This window comes from the organism of the source record quoted next, unplaced genomic scaffold, assembly GCF_019419815.1.
Source record: "Pyrus x bretschneideri cultivar Hongxiangsu unplaced genomic scaffold, Pyrus_bretschneideri_v1 Contig52, whole genome shotgun sequence".
NCBI lineage: Eukaryota > Viridiplantae > Streptophyta > Magnoliopsida > Rosales > Rosaceae > Pyrus > Pyrus x bretschneideri.
Window position 1 is genome coordinate 2,299,740 of NW_025999790.1, and position 18,231 is coordinate 2,317,970.

Genomic DNA, 18,231 nt, shown 5'->3' on the forward strand with positions numbered 1-18,231 from the left:
GAAATTTATAAACAAAGAAGGTTGCAAAGACAACATTTTGTAACCCCGTGTGAACCGTCTTATCTGTTTGCCTTCAAATACCTTCTCAAAATCGACACGGTTGCTGCCATGGCTAATGGAGCCTTGGCTTGCCAAAATGGGTGGAGGTGTAATTTGGATTGAGTTTGGAATCTAGTCATATCAGTTTAGCATAGGAGGGAATGCTCTTAGAGGTAGAGCTCTAACATGAAATTTATAAAATGTGATTTCTCTTATATCACCCGTTATATGATGGAATTGGGGTTCTATCATAAAACCAATTAGCAATATGAGGAGTAATCCAAGACCATATAAGCCACTAGTAAGGCTTGTCCCTCACCTGATATGGGACAAACTGTTCCTCACATTTCAACTCTTAACACGCCCTCCCTCCTCACATTTCAACTCTCAACACCCCCCCCTCCCCCCATATGTGATCAATTTTCAAGCCTACATGTGGACATTAAGTGGGTGATGCGTGAACACATGTGGCCCTTGAGCTTTCACATGAGAGACAACCTGCTCTGATACCATGATGAAATTGGAGTTTCACCATAAAACCAATTGGTAATATGGGAAGTAGCTCAAGACCATATAAGCCACTAGTAAGGCTTGTCCCTCACCGATGTGGGACAAATTGTTCCTCACATTTCAACTCTCAACATTATAACTCCCCAAGTTTCCATTACCTTGGTTCCTTCGTTATTAACTAGGGTTTGATGCAAGTCAATGGGGAAGCTACTCAAGGACCAGTATGTTCCCTGACCCATACTGCCTTTTTTTTTTCTTGCTACTATAACAGATGATGTTGCTGCATGTCAATCTAGTACCCTTAAAATTAAAGGAAAACTAATGAAAATGATTTGAAAAGTTTTAGTTTTAATAAAAAATAAAAAAAAATCGTGTTATAAGTTTTGTTTAATGATTAGTACAAGACCCATATTAAAGTAATTCAACTAAAAATGGCTCAATTATAATAAATTATGATTTGTCAATTTTACCCCTAACTTTTTTAGGTTGATTCCAGATTTTCGTCGTTAATGGAGTTCATCGTTGTTTTGCAGACCTTCTTCTTTTTCTTTGAAACAAAAATATAGATCATCATGCTATTTAATTTATATTTTGTATTATTTAGTTAAAACGTGATCGTCGTTATTATTCATAAAGTATTCAAGGTACTATTTTTCAATTTTTCTTTGTTAGTGGAGTTCATCGTTAGTTTCTCCAAAAAATAAATTTGAGATATGCATTCAATAATAACAACGGGTCACTGTTTTTGGACTGTAAATATAAATTGTTTCTAGATTTTAAGTAACACTGTTTCTGGAATCTAAGTTATTGTTTCTGAAATCTAAGTCATTGTTTCTAGATCCAAATGAAATAGACACCCTGTTCCTTAAATGTAAGCTATAAAAGAAATAGTGAAATTCGTTGTATTTTGATTCAAAGCAAAATAAGTATCCTGTTTTTTAAATATAATCAACTGATGCATGAAAGAAAGAAAAACAATCAAAAGTTAAAATATAGACTTTTCTGGATTTTGGTTCTTTTCTTTCCAGATACAGTGTTTGTTTGTGCACAAAAAAAAAAATAAACACTGTATCTGATTATTTTTTTTCTTCCAAACACAGTGTTATATTTTGGATTCTCCAAAAACTGTTTTATGTTTTGGTTCTTTTATTTTTTTTATTTTTTTTTTCTATTTATAGACATCTGATATGTACGTACATCACCGAGACCGTAGGTCCTTATTGGATCTAATTGGAATAAAATACTAACACTATAAATTGTTCGTGGTGCAGATAAGAGGATGAGGACGATGACGAGGAAGACGAGGATAAGGGCACGAAAAAGGTAGACAATAGTTTTGAATGATTTTTTATTAAACCTTGAGCCATTTTGATTAAATAACATTTTAGGATGGTTTTTTTAGTTAAATATTTGTTGGTCCAAACCCTTTTCATTAAAGCTCCCTAAAATTAAAGTGTGTTCTCAGTCCGAATTCTTTTCCATTCCAGGCAGACCTCATTTTTCTCTTCATCCCTCTTATTACAGCATAGTAGTATTCACTTCCTCTCCTTATTCTTGTTTTCTTTGGCTTTAACTTTATTAAAAAAATAAAAAAAATAAAAAATAAAAAAGACAAACGACATTATATATACTAAAAGATTGAGGGAGTAGGTTAAACCTCACAAGGGGCTAACAATAATGAAATTCAAATTCGTCTTTGACAAGAATCGAACCTAAGACCTCCCACTTACAAGTGAAGAGAAATACCACTAAATTGTAGTACTAATTGGCAACTTTTTATATACATTTCTTGCTTATTATTTACCTCATATTCTGGTTTTGGGGTTTGTGCAATGTTTAGTTATCTCTATTGAATTTAGGGTCTTTCAATTTTTATGCAAATTATTTCAATCTCCCATGTTCTGAGTTTCAAACTACCAGTGTATGTTAGAGGCCCTCCTATGCATGAAATCCTAGCTCTGCCACTGATATTAATCTTCAATAGGCACTTTTAATACAATATAATATGAGATTATATTTTTTTATTAACAAACTTCTTTTTACCTTTCACACACACATCTGTCACTTTCCGGCCATCGAATCAAATTAATTGAAGAGTATCAAATAACATAAATTAAGAGGGAGTGGGTGGAACGTAAAAAGAGGTGCATGGATAGCAACGCCCTTAACACATCATTAGTGATAGCTTTGGTGGATATTGAGATTATGAAATTTTAGCCAATGAAACAACTGATCAAAACCAAAAGTGGCTGATGAAAATTTGACTGCAGAACAGATGAAAAGGGAATTTTTGATCAAGGAATTTCATACATGCAGATGCAGGCCTTTATACTAATTCTACTAGAGCCTGCTTTTCTGAAATTCTATTACGAGATCCGGATGTCCGAAATCATAAGGGAAGAGGTATATTTTAAGCTGCGAGGCAGTTGTACGACATTACAACACAAACATGTATTCTATACCACTAGTTTCTGTTATCTGCAAGATAGGCCAAGCTACAAGCTTCGGTTCTTGATCATCCAGATTGAGACGGCTCTGTCTGCTTCTCGGTTCCTTCTGTTTCAAACTCTTTGTAGATGAAACGTTTAGCGATCCACACATAAATCAAAAAATTAACAGTGCTTAGTGCAGCAATTACCCAATAGAAGCAATCGAGGTGGGCACGATTGATATTGTCACTAAGCCATGTTTCGCCATGCTTTGAGCCAATTACTTGCATCACAGTTATTATACTACTGCTCACGAAGTTTCCAGCACCTGTAACGCTGAGGTATGCTGCTGCTCCCATGCTTCTCATTTCCTCTGGCATTTGATCGAAAAAGAACTCTTGGATTCCAACCAATGCAAATGCATTATATAAACCGCATACCATGTACTGTGGAATTAACCACCACACTCTCATTGGCACTATTGTTTTCGGGTTGTCCAAGAGGTTGTGTTCTCTTGCAATGCTAACCCTTTTCACTTCCACCAAACCTGACACAACCATGGTGATTATGGACAGAAATAGACCAATGCCGATTCTTTGTAAGATGGTGATGCCAGAGGACTGCCCCGTGAATTTTCGGGCAGTTGGGACAAAAACACGATCGTAGATTGGAATGACAACTATAACTGTCAGGCTAACAAAGATTTGAAGTGATGCTTCGGGAAGCATAAAGTTTGAACCAATTGACTGGACCATTGTGCTTCCTTGCTTGGTGAAGGTGGTCTGGAAAAAGGACTGGACTACAGCAAACATTAAGCAACACATCCATTCGGGAATCAGGCGTAGGATGAGCTTTACTTGTTCTACTTGATTTTGTGAGCATAATCTCCATGGATTTCTGGTCATGCATGAAGCATCATGGTCGTCAACGATCATTGCCTTGTCCAAGCATCTAAATTTTTCAACGAGTAAGAAAAAGGAAAGCCAGAAAAATCTTAGTAGAACTACCAAGAGAAAAAGAACAATAGTACCTGAATTTCCCTATACGCAATACAGATTTAAATAGGGGTGTGACCCTTTAAATATTGTATAAAGTTTTGGAAAGGCAACATATAAAATTCCATTTGGATTTTATGACAATGCTGTTTTGTGTTTATAAAATTATACCTAATGGAAAATATATGTCTTTGGATTATGGTGGCATGTTAGACATACCTGAACTGACTGGTATGCGCCAAAGTCCTAGTCTCATGTTGACTCTTGTCATCACTGTGCACAACAACACCAGCGGGTGTTCCATTGACGCGCCACTTCCTCGCTGCCGCCACAAACACCTGAGCCACCGAGGTGAAAGGGCTGCCTAAGGGTCCCTGCCTTCTGTACTTCTTGTAACCGAACAGGAACAGAACCAATGCGACCGCCATCGCCCCTGTCAATGTTCCAAACCCTGCCGCCCACCCAACATAATCCTACACCAAGGGTAAGCATAGTGACAAATTCAATACGTAAATGACTACAAACTCAATCGGACGCCAAAGTTTTTGAATTTTTACAATATCCTAGGAACTATTTTGACACAATTGAACTAACACAACTTTAGGGTCACCATAATTTTAATTCATATTAATCAACAAAAATGTGCATTGGTAATGGATGAGTTAACAGGACATATTCAAGATGATAATTCTTGATGTATGCTTTTCGCAGACAATATAGTGTTGATAGATGAAACTTAGGAAGGAGTGAATGCGAAGCTTAACCTTTGGAGAGAAGTGTTGGAATCTAAAGGTTTTCGCCTAAGTTGGTCAAAGACAAAGTATATGGAGTACAAGTTCAGTGCGAACGGAGGCCCAAATGAGTTAGGGGTAAGGATTAGAGATCAGGAAGTACCAAAGAGCGATCACTTTCGCTACATAGGATCTATCTTGCAAAAGAAGCTGGATGGACGAAGTGGAAGAGTGTATGGGGTGTGTTGTGCGACTGTCGTATGCCACTAAAGCTCAAGGGAATATTTTATAGGACAGTACCAAGGCTAGCAATGCTTTATGGCACAAAATGTTGGGCGGTGAAGAATCAATACGTATATAAAATGAGTGTAGCAGAGATGAGAATGCTTCGATGGATGTGTGGGCACAATAGAAAAGATAAAATTATGAATGAGGATATCCGAGGTAAAGTATGAGTAGCCAAAATTGAAGGAAAGATAAGAGAAAATTTGTTAAGGTGGTTTGGACATGTGAAACGAAGGCCTACAGACGCTCCGGTTAGAAGATGTGATTACAAGATAGAGGTTCAGGGCCGAAGGGATAGAGGAAGATCTAGGAAGACTTGGAAAGAGACTCTAAGAAAAAACTTCGAGTAATTGGATCTAACGGAAGACATGGCACATGACCTGAGCGCAATGACGTTATAGAATTCATACAGCCGACCCCACTTAGTGGGATAAGATTTTGTTGTTGTTGTTGTATTAATCACCAAAAAAGTTCATCCGATTTCTTATTTGTTGTAAATAAATGAGGTCCAGAGTCAACTCACATAATAGAAAATTAAAAAAAAATTCACAGCTAGGATTCAAAATTTTGGGACTTGTTATCTTTATGTACCATTGCTCTGAACTAATGCTAAATGGACTTTGAGTTATACCTGGCTAAACTTTGAGAAAAAAAACTCTGCTTGTGCATGTAAATAAGATCAGAGGAAGAGTCTGTTGACCTGTAGATATATAACTACCAAAATGGCAACAGAGGCGCCAATTACGATCCCCAAGAACCACCAGTTGAAAAATGAGCTCTTCGCCCTCTTATCCCGCGGCGTGTCTTCACGAAACTGGTCAGCTGCAAAGGTTTGTACACATGGTTTGTGCCCTGCTAGCCCAATTGATAATATGTAAAGCGCAACAAAGAAAATTGCTTGATAATGCAGAGGGATTACTGCCACTGTTATGGTTAATAACATCATTGCCTGCAAGACACGAAAAGAAAAACAATCATGTTATGAAAACAAAAGGGTAATAACACTAAGGAAACCTTTGAATTTAACCGTTCCAAGAGGTAAATGGTCGATGAAACGAGGATGGTATTGAATCGACCAAGAAAGGCTTCAGCTATGAAGGCTCCGAGTCTTGGGAGGAGAGATGAAACTCCAACCCAAGTGTTGACATTCTTTACAGCTATGGGAATCGGCTCATGGAGTTCATTTGTGAGGTATGTGATGAGGTTACCCGCCATGCCAAAGTAAGCAAATCTCTCTGCCACCTCAACAACTGAAACAACAAAATATTTAAATGAAAATCACATATATAAAAATAAAAAAAAATCAAAGAAGACTGGCAGCTTACAGATGATGAATATGGCAGCACTCCAGCCACCTCTGGAATCGGAACGTTCTTCTCGGCTGATGGGATTCTTCTCTGGGTCTTCATTGTCAGAGCTAGCCATATAAAATTGCTGAATAAAATTGGTTTTTTGTTGTGTACTTTTGTCAAAGATTGATCCTGCAAAGATAACGATCTTACCTTTTCGTGTAGCACAGATAATAAAGCAGCATATACATACCAGTAACTGTTGGTTGGAAAAATAAGCCTGACATTCTTTGGGTTTAGTTCAAGAAAAACCCCACGTAACATTTCTTCATAAGGTAACTAAAACAGATTCAACTGATTCAGTCAAGTAATTAAATGACTTTGACTGAAAAAAAAAATGTAATTAAGAAAGAAATTAAAAGACATTAACTGAAAATAAAACTAAAGCAGATTTAACTAATTTCCCTGGGCAGTGCACACAGAAGAGACGTCAAAGTTTGAGGTTTTGCTGCTGCTGAAATGTTCATTTTTATTGTTTAAAAAAACAGATGAAATAACATTACAAAGAGCATCCTCTACAGTTCATATTAGTTTCTCTATCATGTGATTAATCGCGTAGTTGGAAAGGTTTCTCTCAGTAGTGGATTCTCAAACTTAGCGTTTCCCTTTGATGAAAGTGGGTAAATTTTATGTGGTAGATTCTCAGTAGTGGATTCTCAAAGTTCACGCAAGCTTCAATTTGCCAAAGCAGTTTCTGAGATTCTATTTTCTTTTTTAATGAAAGTTTTTGATTCTGCAAGAATGGAATATGAGATTCTATTTTCTACTTAACGAATCACCAGAGATCATTGCGTTAGATTTTGTAAGCTGTCCAAGGGGGTGCACGCTCTTGTCTCCATTCAAGTCTCAAGATGCGTAGAAGTTAGAACAGCTGCCTAGGTCTGCGCCGTTGCTATACTGAAAGCACTATATTTACATTCTTCTAAATTAACGATGAACAGTTTTCCTGTGAAGACGAAATATGTGTGATAGAATTATGCTATCACGGAAACTAAATACTCAGCCAGTTGACCGGTTAGAGAGACAACGAGAAGTAAAATAAAACCAGTATGCAATTGATCGCTGTATACTATTTTCATTTTCGTTATATTTACAACAATCATAGTATATGTTTTGCAGCTGTAAACTAAAATCTAACTTTTCAGTGAAATCAGAATGTATCTGCAAATTAAGAGTCCTATCAACAAAATAAAGTTTCTCACACCTGTAATTTTCGTCCACCTCTCTGAGTCTGAGCTTCAGACTCCAGCTGATGAACCAATTGGTCTTTTCGTACAGAACTTACAGTTAGAATTTTGGTACTATGTGAAAGGCAGAGAGACGCTGCAACTCGGTAGCATGTCCTTGCAACAGGATTCAATGGGACCTTGAAAATAGCAAGCCCGCGGCCCATACCTAAATTAAAGTTAACTAAAAGATGACAATTAACATAACTGAGAATGGAAGGTGCAACAATTTAGGACAAAACTAACAAGAAAAGCGAAATGACTTTCACTACATAAAGACAATTAAAACTGCACCAGAGAACTAGAGTAAAATAAAACATAAAATTGAGCAGAGAACAAAATGACAATAGAAATTGTTATTAACCTTGCTGCAAGATGATGTGCACGGTACAAGAGTAGGTCACATTGGCGGTAAAAATGAAAATCTATCTTCTTTATTGAACTCGAATGATTGAATCAATTACAACAACATAATGTTCTTTGCTCTTTGCCTACAAAACAAGCCTAAATCATCTCTGGATGCTCTGAGGTCAAAATCATCATTTCAAATATATGCAGTTGTTGTCAATTAGTTCATCTACTTCCCGCAACCACTATGCTAAACTCTCCTGCAATCATTTTCTTTAACAACATTCTGATTTGCATAGCATGCACTATAGAACCCAACTGTGACCTATCCTTGCCTCCTCTAGATCCGTCAGGTGCATTCGTATCTAGTTGATATAGATTAGTTGATCTACTTCTTGCAACCACTATGGTATGTCCTCCGAAGCCGTTTCCCTTGACCACCTTCCTATCTGCATTTATCATGGACTATAAGATCCAACTCTGACCCATCTGTGTTCCCTGTTGATCCCTCAGGTGCATTCAAGTACACAGCACCTTTATACATCCATCCCTTGGTCTCATGACTATAGAAATCGTCAAAACATTCGCCACATAACACACACCAAATCTGATCTTCATCAGCAGGAACAGCGATTTCTTCATCAGTAGCCTTCTTTTCCACAGTGGTCTCAGCCTCGGCACTAGTTTCAAATCCTAACCCTTTGAGGCTACCATCACGATTGCGTTTTCTTCGGCATTCATATGCAGGTGCTGTACAAGTGGTGGAAAACCCTAACCCTATCCCTACCTCTTTGAGGCTACCATCACGATTGCGTTTTCTTCGGCATTCATAACTGGGTTCCTCATATCTCCCACCGATTGATCCTCCACCAAGTCTGTAACCAAACACAGAATCAGATGGAGATGGAGATGCCCTCACAGTTACAGATAACATATTCGAAATCAAAATTGAAATCTTACAGTTGAGAAAGCAATACGTAATTATAGAGTGATTATTCTAAATCAACGAGAGAAATCAAATCAAACCCTACAATCGATAATCAAATACCAATTCTACAAGAAGGAAATTGGATATTCTAATTAACAAGTAATATAACAGGAAACCCTAAATCAACGAGTAAAATCAAACGAAACCCTAAAAGCTAGCCCAAAATTACATAACGAAATTCAAAATTCAGAACATATCTTGGTCTGTGGTTGGATCGATCTCGATGAAATCGTCGACTCGTGTGTCTCGGCACAAAATGGGCGGCGACGGCGGAGGCAGAGGAATCGAGAACCAAGGCCGCTGGCGACGTCGTTTATGGCGAGCGAGGAAAAAGCAACGAAGGAAATCAATAATCACAGAGAGAGAGAGAGATGAAGTACGCGCTTTTTTTCTGCTGGCTTCGCTTTTGGTATATAGCCTAGTAACGGTAACTTGAAAGAAAAAAATTGAATTTTTTTTTTTTTTAAAGAACTTGAAAGGCTCTTTGTTATTTTTATGGGTAACCCTTTATTCTTTAAGTTTAGTTGCAACTACAACATCATACATTTTCAATAATTTTAATTTTATACATAAACTTGTATTTTATTACAATTTCATATCTTCATTAATTAATTCGTCAAATTTCATACGCTCATTAATTTTTGATAAATTTTATTTGAACCCAAATTATATCTTTTTACGAACTATATTTTTATTCTTTCTAAACTAATATTTTTCTCTACACCCAAACTTTTGTATCCATACACAACCCTAGTTAATTACAATTTCACTTGATCCCTCAAGAGGGTACCTAGGTAATCTAGGTCCAACCTAGCTGCAACCGCAAAATCAAACAAAATGAAACAGAACGTGACGGAATGGAATGGGATAAAATAGAAGTTCCATACTATGTTTGGTATGCGAATGGGATAGTTGTTATGTTTTGCGTTGGTACGTGCAAGCGGAATGGAACGAAAAATTAAATGACAACATACACATGATTGTCTGTCAACCCCATCGACTCAACCCCATTTCTTTCAAAGCGATGGCAGATCCGTCATCGTCGCCAGAGCACGATGGTAGATCCGTCGTTGTCGCCGGAGCTCTGTACCTCACCACCTCGCGCGCCACCACGTGCTTGTACTTCATTTACGATAGCATCATCTCTGCAGGATCGGAGAGTCCGACTCCAGGGACCAAATCCTTGCTACTTCTTCACGGACATTCGGGCGCAAGTCAAACAGCGTCCCAAGGACCAAATCCTTGTTGTCTTAATTAATCGTGTTGCGTCGACCTACTCTCGATTTTAATTTTCACTCAGTTGCATCTTCTCTGTCAAAACTATCTCTCTCTCTCTTGGTCGTTCTGCCACCGACACTCGACTCACCACCTCTCTCCTCTCCTTTCAGCCATATGGGTAATGCTTTGTGCAGGTTTTGTCATACCTTCCAAATTGTTCTACCAATTTAAAAAGTAAGTCATATTCTATTCCCTAAAGAGTTGGAATTTGTGGTGCAACTGCTGCAAATCATCTTGTTTTTGAATCAGGGATCTACAAATTGAGGATTTGGGGATCTATCTTTGTCTTCCCTTGATTTGGGGATCCCGCAATGCCGAAATTTTTTCGAGAATATCGAAATTTTGGTTCGATTTCGATTTTCAGAATCTCGTCCCGAAAGAGGTCGGTTTGGAATTCGGTTTGTGCTTTTCAGTTTAGGATCTCGTCCCAAACCATCCCTATTTATATCTTCTTATTGACTCTAACTTTGTTTTTGAGTTATGTTATGAAATAATGTGTGAAAATACTTAATACTTTAGGTTTAGGGAGAAAAATATGGTCTTTGGTGAAAATTTTGATATTTCGATATTTAATAATCTGGATCATAATTTCATTTTTTTAATTATTTTAACTTATCTTGTCCTTCACACGCAGTTGAATGAGCTTGTACAACAATGTGCGCTCCTTCTTCCTATTTAGAAAGGATCCAAGAGCCTAGTACAAAACACTATGGTAACTTGCTTGCCTAGTGCTTGCACTAAGGTTCTAAAAGAAAAACTAAGCATGAGAAAAAGATAGGTCATAAGCTTGTGTTCTCGATCGTCCAGATTAAGTCCGTTCTTTCTCCTTGTTGGTTACTTCTGCTGCAAACTTTTTGTATACAAAATGTTTAGCAATCCACAGATAAACGCACAAGTTCAAAGTGCTCAAAGCTGCAATTACGCAATAAAAGTAATCGAGGTTGGCAAGATTGATGTTGTCACTAAGCCATTTTCACCATGCTTTGAGCTAATCGCTTGCACCAGGGTTATTATACCGCTGCTTATGAAGTTTCCGACACCATTAACGTTAAGGTATGCTGCTACTCCCATGCTTCTCATTTCCTCCGGCATTTGATCGTAAAAAAATTCTTGGATTCCGACCAATGCAAATAAATCAGATAAACCGCATACCATGTACTGTGGAATTAACCACCACACTCTCATTGGCACTACCGCTTTCGGGTTGTCCAAGAGGTTGTGATCTTTTACAACGCTAACTCTTTTCGCATCTACCAAACCTGACACGACCATGGTGATTATGGATAGAAATAGGCCAATGCCGATTCGTTGTAGGATAGTAATGCCAGAGGAATGTCCCGTGATTTTTCGGGCTGTTGGGACAAAACACGGTCATATATTGGAATCACAACTATAACCGTGAGAAAAACAAAGATTTGAAGTGATGCTTGCGGAAGCTTGAAGTTTGAACCAATTGAGCGGACCATTGTGCTTCCTTGCTTGGTGAAGAAGGTCTGAACAAAGGATTGGACTAAACCAAACATCAAGCAACATGTCCATACCGGAATGAGGCGTAGGATGAGCTTTACTCGTTCAACTTGAGTTTGAGAGCATAATCTCCATGGATTTCTGGTCGTGCTTGAAGCATTGAGGTCGTCAATGATCATTGCCTTGTCCAAGCATCTAAAGTTTTCAACTAGTTAGACAAACCATGTAGGTCATGTATGCATAAATGTTACAAAGCAATATATATGTAACTATAAATTCTATTATTCTACCTGAATTGGCTGGTATGTGCTAAAGTCCTGCTAGTCTCATGAGTCTTGTCATCAGAGGGGGCGCTGGGGGGAGCGAAAGGTGCGGTCACATAGGACCCCGAATTTGAAGGAGCCCCCAAAATTTTTGTCATCTAATCTAATATTTATATGTAATAATATTCTATATTTAAAAATTGCTTTTATTATGTAATAACATTCTATATTTAAAAATTGTTTTTGTTAACACTTTAAAAGTTCATTGTGCACTCTTGTAAGCGTATTTTTTTCCTTTCTAACACCCTAAAAATGGTATTCTTTTTTCAATTTTATTATATAATAAGGTTATATATTCAAGTGAAATTTTGAAGTTAGAAATTTTTATGTTTTTTTTCCTTGTTTGATTGTTTAAGATTGAATTGTTTTTTATTATTTAGTGAACGTTATATTTGTAGCTCTTTTTACTTATTATTAATGACATTTTTAAATGATTATTTTCTATAATCAATACATTGTCCTACATTTTTTAAAACTATCTTAAGAAAGGCCCTTTCATAAATTTCGTACATGACCTCCAAAATCTCAGAGACGGCCTTGCTTGTCATCTCTGTACACACCAAAACCAGTTGATGTTCCATCGAGGTGCCGCTTCCTCGCTGCTGCCACAAACACCTGAGCCACCGTGGTGAAAGGGCTGCCTAAGGGTCCCTGCCTTCTGAACTTCTTGTAACCGAACAAGAACAGAGCCAAGGCTACTACCATTGCCATGTTAGTATTCCAAACCCTGCTGCCCACCCGACATTATCCTACAATGAGAAAAAGCATAGTGACAAATTTTCGGCCTCAGTATTACTGTTATAAACTTATTGAACTAAACAATCCAGGATTACCAAAATTTTTAATCACTAAACAAGTTACATCCTCAATTTCTTAATAAGGTTTGGAGAAGACTTGTGTGGTGTATGAACATATGACCAGAGTTAGAGTCTGTTGACCTGCACATATATGACTACTAAAACGGCAGCAGAGGCACTAAGGGCTGGTTTGATATTGTTGTGCTTTAAAAAATAGCTGCTTCTGCTGTGCTGTGAGAATAAGCAGCTATGAAATAAAGTAGTAGAGTGTTTGGTAAACTTTTTTGTAAAAGTGCTTTTGAAAAAAAAAAAAAAAACAGTATTATAGTGTTTGGTAAACTTTTATGTAAAACAGATGTGAAAAAAACCGGTTTTTCAAAGCTGGGTTTTGCAGCTTCTTGTTTTTGGTTTTTTTTTTCACCCAAAACTGTGAAAAAAAGCTGAAGCTGAATGTTTACTAAAAACAAAAACAGCTCCCAGCTTTTTTTTATATCAGCTTTCTTCAGAATCACCTCAGTACCAAACCAAACCTAAATATGATCCCCTAGTACCACCAGTTGAAGAACGAACTCTTCGCCTTTTTTTCCTCTGGTGAGTCCTCACAAACTGGTCAGCTGCAAAAGTTTGTGCGCCCGGTCTGTGGCCAGCTAGCCCAATTGACAATATGTAAAGTGCTACAAAGAACATTGCTTTCTGATAATGCAGAGGAATTACTGAAACTGTAATGTTCAACACCACCTTTGCCTTGCATTACAAGAAAAGATACAACAATCATGGGTGTGAAATTAGAGGGTAACAAAATTAATGAAAGTTTTGAATTTAATTCTACGTACGAAGCAGTAAATGATTGAAGAGACAAGGATGGTTTTGAATCGACCAAGATAGGCATCGGCTATGAAGGCTCCAATTACTGCGAGGAGATAGGAGACTCCAACCCAAGTGTTGACATTCTTTGCAGCCATGGGGATTGGCTCTTGGAGTTCATTTGTGAGGTATGTGATGAGGTTACCAGACATGCCAAAGTAAACAAATCTCTCTGCCACCTCAACAACTGCAACCACAAAATAAGAAATAAGAGAAACAAAAATAAAACTTATGCCGCCTAGTAGTATAGTCTAACGGTGCTTCTCTCCATAGTGTTTGTAAGCGGAAAGTCTAAAGTTAGACTCTTGTGAATGAAGAGTTCTATACAAAATTATTATGATTAGCCCATAATGCAACATATCCCAAATCTCACACCTCTCGTCTATGTAAATATATCGTTGTCTTAAACAGAAAAACCAAAACACAGCTTCTAAGAAAGTTTAGCTGCTTACAGATGATGAAAATGGCAGCACTTCAGCCACCTCTTGAAGTGGAAGGTTCTTCATGGCCAGAGGTAGCCATAGGAAATTTTGAAGAATTATTATTATTTTTTTTTTTAATTGTTGACAACGGGGCGTAAGCATAAAAAAACAAAAAAAATATTACGATAGAATATCATGAGGCCATGAGACCCTGACTACATCTGCAACTAGTAACCTGTGACAAGGAGGAGGAGCTTGGATATTTTCTTAAGTGATCTCACTTTTTGGCTTAACTAGGATGATTAACCAACATATACATAAAATTTGCTGGTGGGGAACTTGGGCCTTGAATTCTGTGGGTATAATTCAAAAGTTGCATGTCAATGTCAAGTAGGTAACCAGAACAGATGCAGTTCATGGAATCATGGAATTAAGAAAAAGAACTAGATAAGGAGAGGTGGAGAAGAAGACAAGCCGGCATGTTACTTGGACTGTGCACACACTCAAGAAACGTCAAAGTTTGAGGTTTTGCAATCTATACCAAAGATTTTTTTTTTTTCTTTTTGGTTTACTTGTATGACGAAATAGGAGGTGGGCATCAAACCGATTGAATCAACCAAACCAATCAATTCGAATTGTATCGTTGGTTTGGTTGGCTTTTACTGAGAAAAAAAGTCAAATAATGTAAAACCGAACCGAATTAATTTACTTTAGTTTGGATACTTTTTGAAACCAAACCGATTATTATATTTCAATTACTAATTAATCTATTTTACTTATGTCAACATATTCGAGGTTATTTGGTGGTCTTACCACACACACCATTAGCCTGCCAAATTAAAGGTCTGCTTGATATAGAAAGACTGTAAAGCCGAAGCCTTCCTTAACAATGTGCTCAACATATTATATGTTATAATGATTATTAATAATTAGGAGATTTATATGTATTCTATGTTAATATGAGGTTGTAACGATAAATCGTTTGCTAGTAATAGATTTAATTTAATTAAAACCAAGTTCTATTTGACATGATGAAATTTTTATGTTCCAAAAAAGTTAATCTTTTGACCTGATTGGAATGTGAAAGATGTGTGGATGTTTGAAGGATTAAAATTCTGAACTGTTACCACTCAGTACTATGATTTGATGATATTTCTCTTCACTTGTAAGTGAGAGGTCTTAGGTTCAAATCTCATGGATAACGAATTTGATACCAAATTAGGTTGCCCATTGTGTGGCTTAGCCAAACTCCTCCTGCTTAGTGTAAAATATATCGTTATAGTAAAAAAAAATTGAAATGTTGCACGTTTTTATCAATGTGTTGGATTAAGCTTAAACGACCGAATCAAACCGATTAATAATGGTTTGGTTTGGTCCGATTTCTATGTCGTATTAGTCAAACTCAAAATAAAATGAACCGTTAATTGCTAGTTGGTTCGGTTATACTTTTAATGTCAAACTGTACCGTGGCCACCCTTGTACAAAAATTTGACTTGCAATCCTAAAACAAAGAGTAATTTAGTAAAAATGCTTTTGAAATGATTCAAATTTAAACTAGGGAGCTTTAATGAAAATGACTTGGCCTAAGTTTATTTTAACCAAAAACTATTTTATAATTTTATTTAATGAAAGAAAGCTTAAACTTTAATAAAAAGAACGTAAATTTTAATGAAAAAGACAAAAGTTTAATATAATAAAAAAATAAAATAGAAAAAAGTAATAAAAACTGACGTGCGCGTGTCCATCACACACTAGATTTGAAATTGAACGGTACTGCACTATTTATGAAACTGAACAATAATTATGAAAACTGAATACCATTTCTGAAAACTGAACACTAATTATTTTTTAAAATTAAGCACGAGTATTACACTATTTCTGAAATTGAACACGAATACCACACTATTTCTGAAACTAAACACAAACACTATTTCTGAAATTGAATACAAATGCTACATTATTTGTGAAATTGAACTCACATCATTTCTGAAACTAAACTCAAGTACTATATGCGATCGAATCTTGAGTGGAATGAAGGCATTGATGTCACATTATTTTCTACGAATCGAGTCCATTCTTTGCACATTGTGCAGTCAGTTTTCGTCAAATACTATTTGTTCAATTTTAAATAATAAAATTTAAAAGGATTAATCTCAGTTTACTAACTTCAAGTTTATTGGTTTTCAATATTTGGTACATTAAGTTTTTTTTCATCCCAGAGTGATACCTGGAGTCAAAATTTTGGGACAACTTCATACATTCGTTAAACTTGCTGTTAAGTAAGATGTTAACTAGTGACGTGGCACCCACGTAGACAATGACTGGGTGCCACGTGGATAATGAAAAATTTTAAAAAAATTGAAATTTAAAATTTTAAAACCCTAACAGTTAAAAGTTAAAAAATTATAAAATTAAAAATTAAGAAAAAACTAAAACCCTAAGATTGTTTCGCAGATTCCATGATCTGCTTCCCCAACCCTTACCTTCAATACTTCCCTATTGTCTCTTTCGCTCCTCCCCTCCTCCCCTTTCGTCCCAAAACTCCCCCAACCCCCAACTCTCTCTTCTGCCCCTACCCAAAACCCACCCTCTCACTTATCTCCAACAACAGATTGAGTTCTTGCAATGCTCGCCCCGAATCTGCTTGACGAGGGTGGCGTGCAACAACGTCAAGGGGTTAACGGCGACCGACGAACACTATGAGCAAGAGAATTAAGTTTGGTAACCAACAAACCCATACGACTCGATTTTAAATATCAGACATTGAAACCAACAAACCTTAAACCTTCAAGAGCTGGTAAACCTAGTCACGGCTTTGGTCCCTTCCGAAACGACGTGCTTGGCTAGCTCATCGGGAAGGATAAGCCTCACAGCGGTTTGGATTTTCTGGGAAGTGATCGTCGGCTTCTTGTTGTACCTCATGAGCCTCAACGAATCCTAAGCGAGCTTCTCGAATATGTTGTTAATGGAGTTGTTCATGATTCTCATGGCCTCGCTGGAAATCCAGATGTGAAGGTGGACCTGGTTCAATTCTTCTTCGATTGTGTGCGGCGATATTGGGTCGGTGGTGGCGCCTTTGGCGAAGTGAAGAGACGAATTTTGGGTGTGGTGGGTGAAAATAGAGGGTTTGATTTTTGTGTGAGTTTTGGGTGTGGTGTGATGAGTCCATATTATATTATATATTTTACCCTAATTTTAGTTATAATTTATTAGTTATTTTGGTCGAATTTTGATACTTTGTTATATATTTTCAATGTAGGACATTCGACTTCCTCTAGAGAAAAAAGTGATCAAAATGATGAATTTTGGAGCGATTCCAATTGGATGATGTTCGTGTGCTTTTCAAGATGTTTATATCAAAATTCCAGATTTTTCTAACAGGCCCTTTGATCGTGGCGATGAAATTAAGGCCCAGCGCGTAGCTTTCCCAGGTTGACATTTTTGGACATTTTGGGTATTTTGGAGGTCAATATGGCGTATTTTGAGGAAGATTCCATCTGAGATTTGTATGGAACGTCTTCAGCTTTCAAAAGAGACCTTTTGAAACCAAATAGGAGTTGATTTGGCTGGTCAAAAGTGTGATTTTCTGAGAACTTCAAATTCTAGTTCAAATAGGAAACCTTTTATTTTCTATTTTATCATTTAATTATGTTTCCTGGTTTTCTTCTAAGACCTTTTCAAGATAGAGTTTTATTTTCTATTAGTATAAATAAGATATTTAGCCATTAGGCTAAAAGAGAACGTACGTGGAGAATTTAACTAGACTTTGACGCTTTGTATTTTCAAGGTGTTTTCTATCTTTTTTCTGTTGACTGTTTCAATAGTATTTTGTTTTATGATTGTTCGTAACTAATTTTTTTTTGTTAGGGCGATGCTTTGAGCCTTAGCATGAATATGTAGTTTTTATTTAATTGCTTATGATTATACATGACACACCCTGATCTCGATCGGGGTGTGTCAGTTTGGTATCAGAGCCTAACCCTGGCCGCATGTGTGCCGACGAGGACGTCGGGCGCCTAAGGGGGTGGATTGTGACATCCCACATCGCCCAGGGGAGTGATCCTTAAATGTATATTCCCATCTCTACCTAGCACGAGGCCTTTTGGGAGCTCACTGGCTTCGGGTTCCATGGGAACTCCGAAGTTAAGTGAGAAGGGGGCTTGAGCAATCCCATGATGGG

General features: G+C 37.0%; 1 protein-coding gene and 1 pseudogene across 1 annotated transcript; both read right to left on the reverse strand.

The window, feature by feature from the left end:
- Positions 1–2,808: 2,808 nt before the first annotated feature.
- On the reverse strand, positions 2,809–6,892 carry LOC125470792 (protein NRT1/ PTR FAMILY 5.4-like). The gene is made up of 2 exons (XM_048570404.1): positions 4,193–6,892; positions 2,809–3,929 (listed from the first exon to the last, which is right to left on the reverse strand). The coding sequence occupies exons 1-2, from the start codon at positions 4,399–4,401 to the stop codon at positions 3,065–3,067; spliced, it is 1,074 nt and encodes a 357-aa protein (XP_048426361.1). The 5' UTR covers positions 4,402–6,892; the 3' UTR covers positions 2,809–3,064.
- Positions 6,893–10,986: 4,094 nt separating this feature from the next.
- LOC125470722 lies at positions 10,987–14,151 on the reverse strand (annotated as a pseudogene).
- Between the last annotated feature and the right edge of the window lie 4,080 nt (positions 14,152–18,231).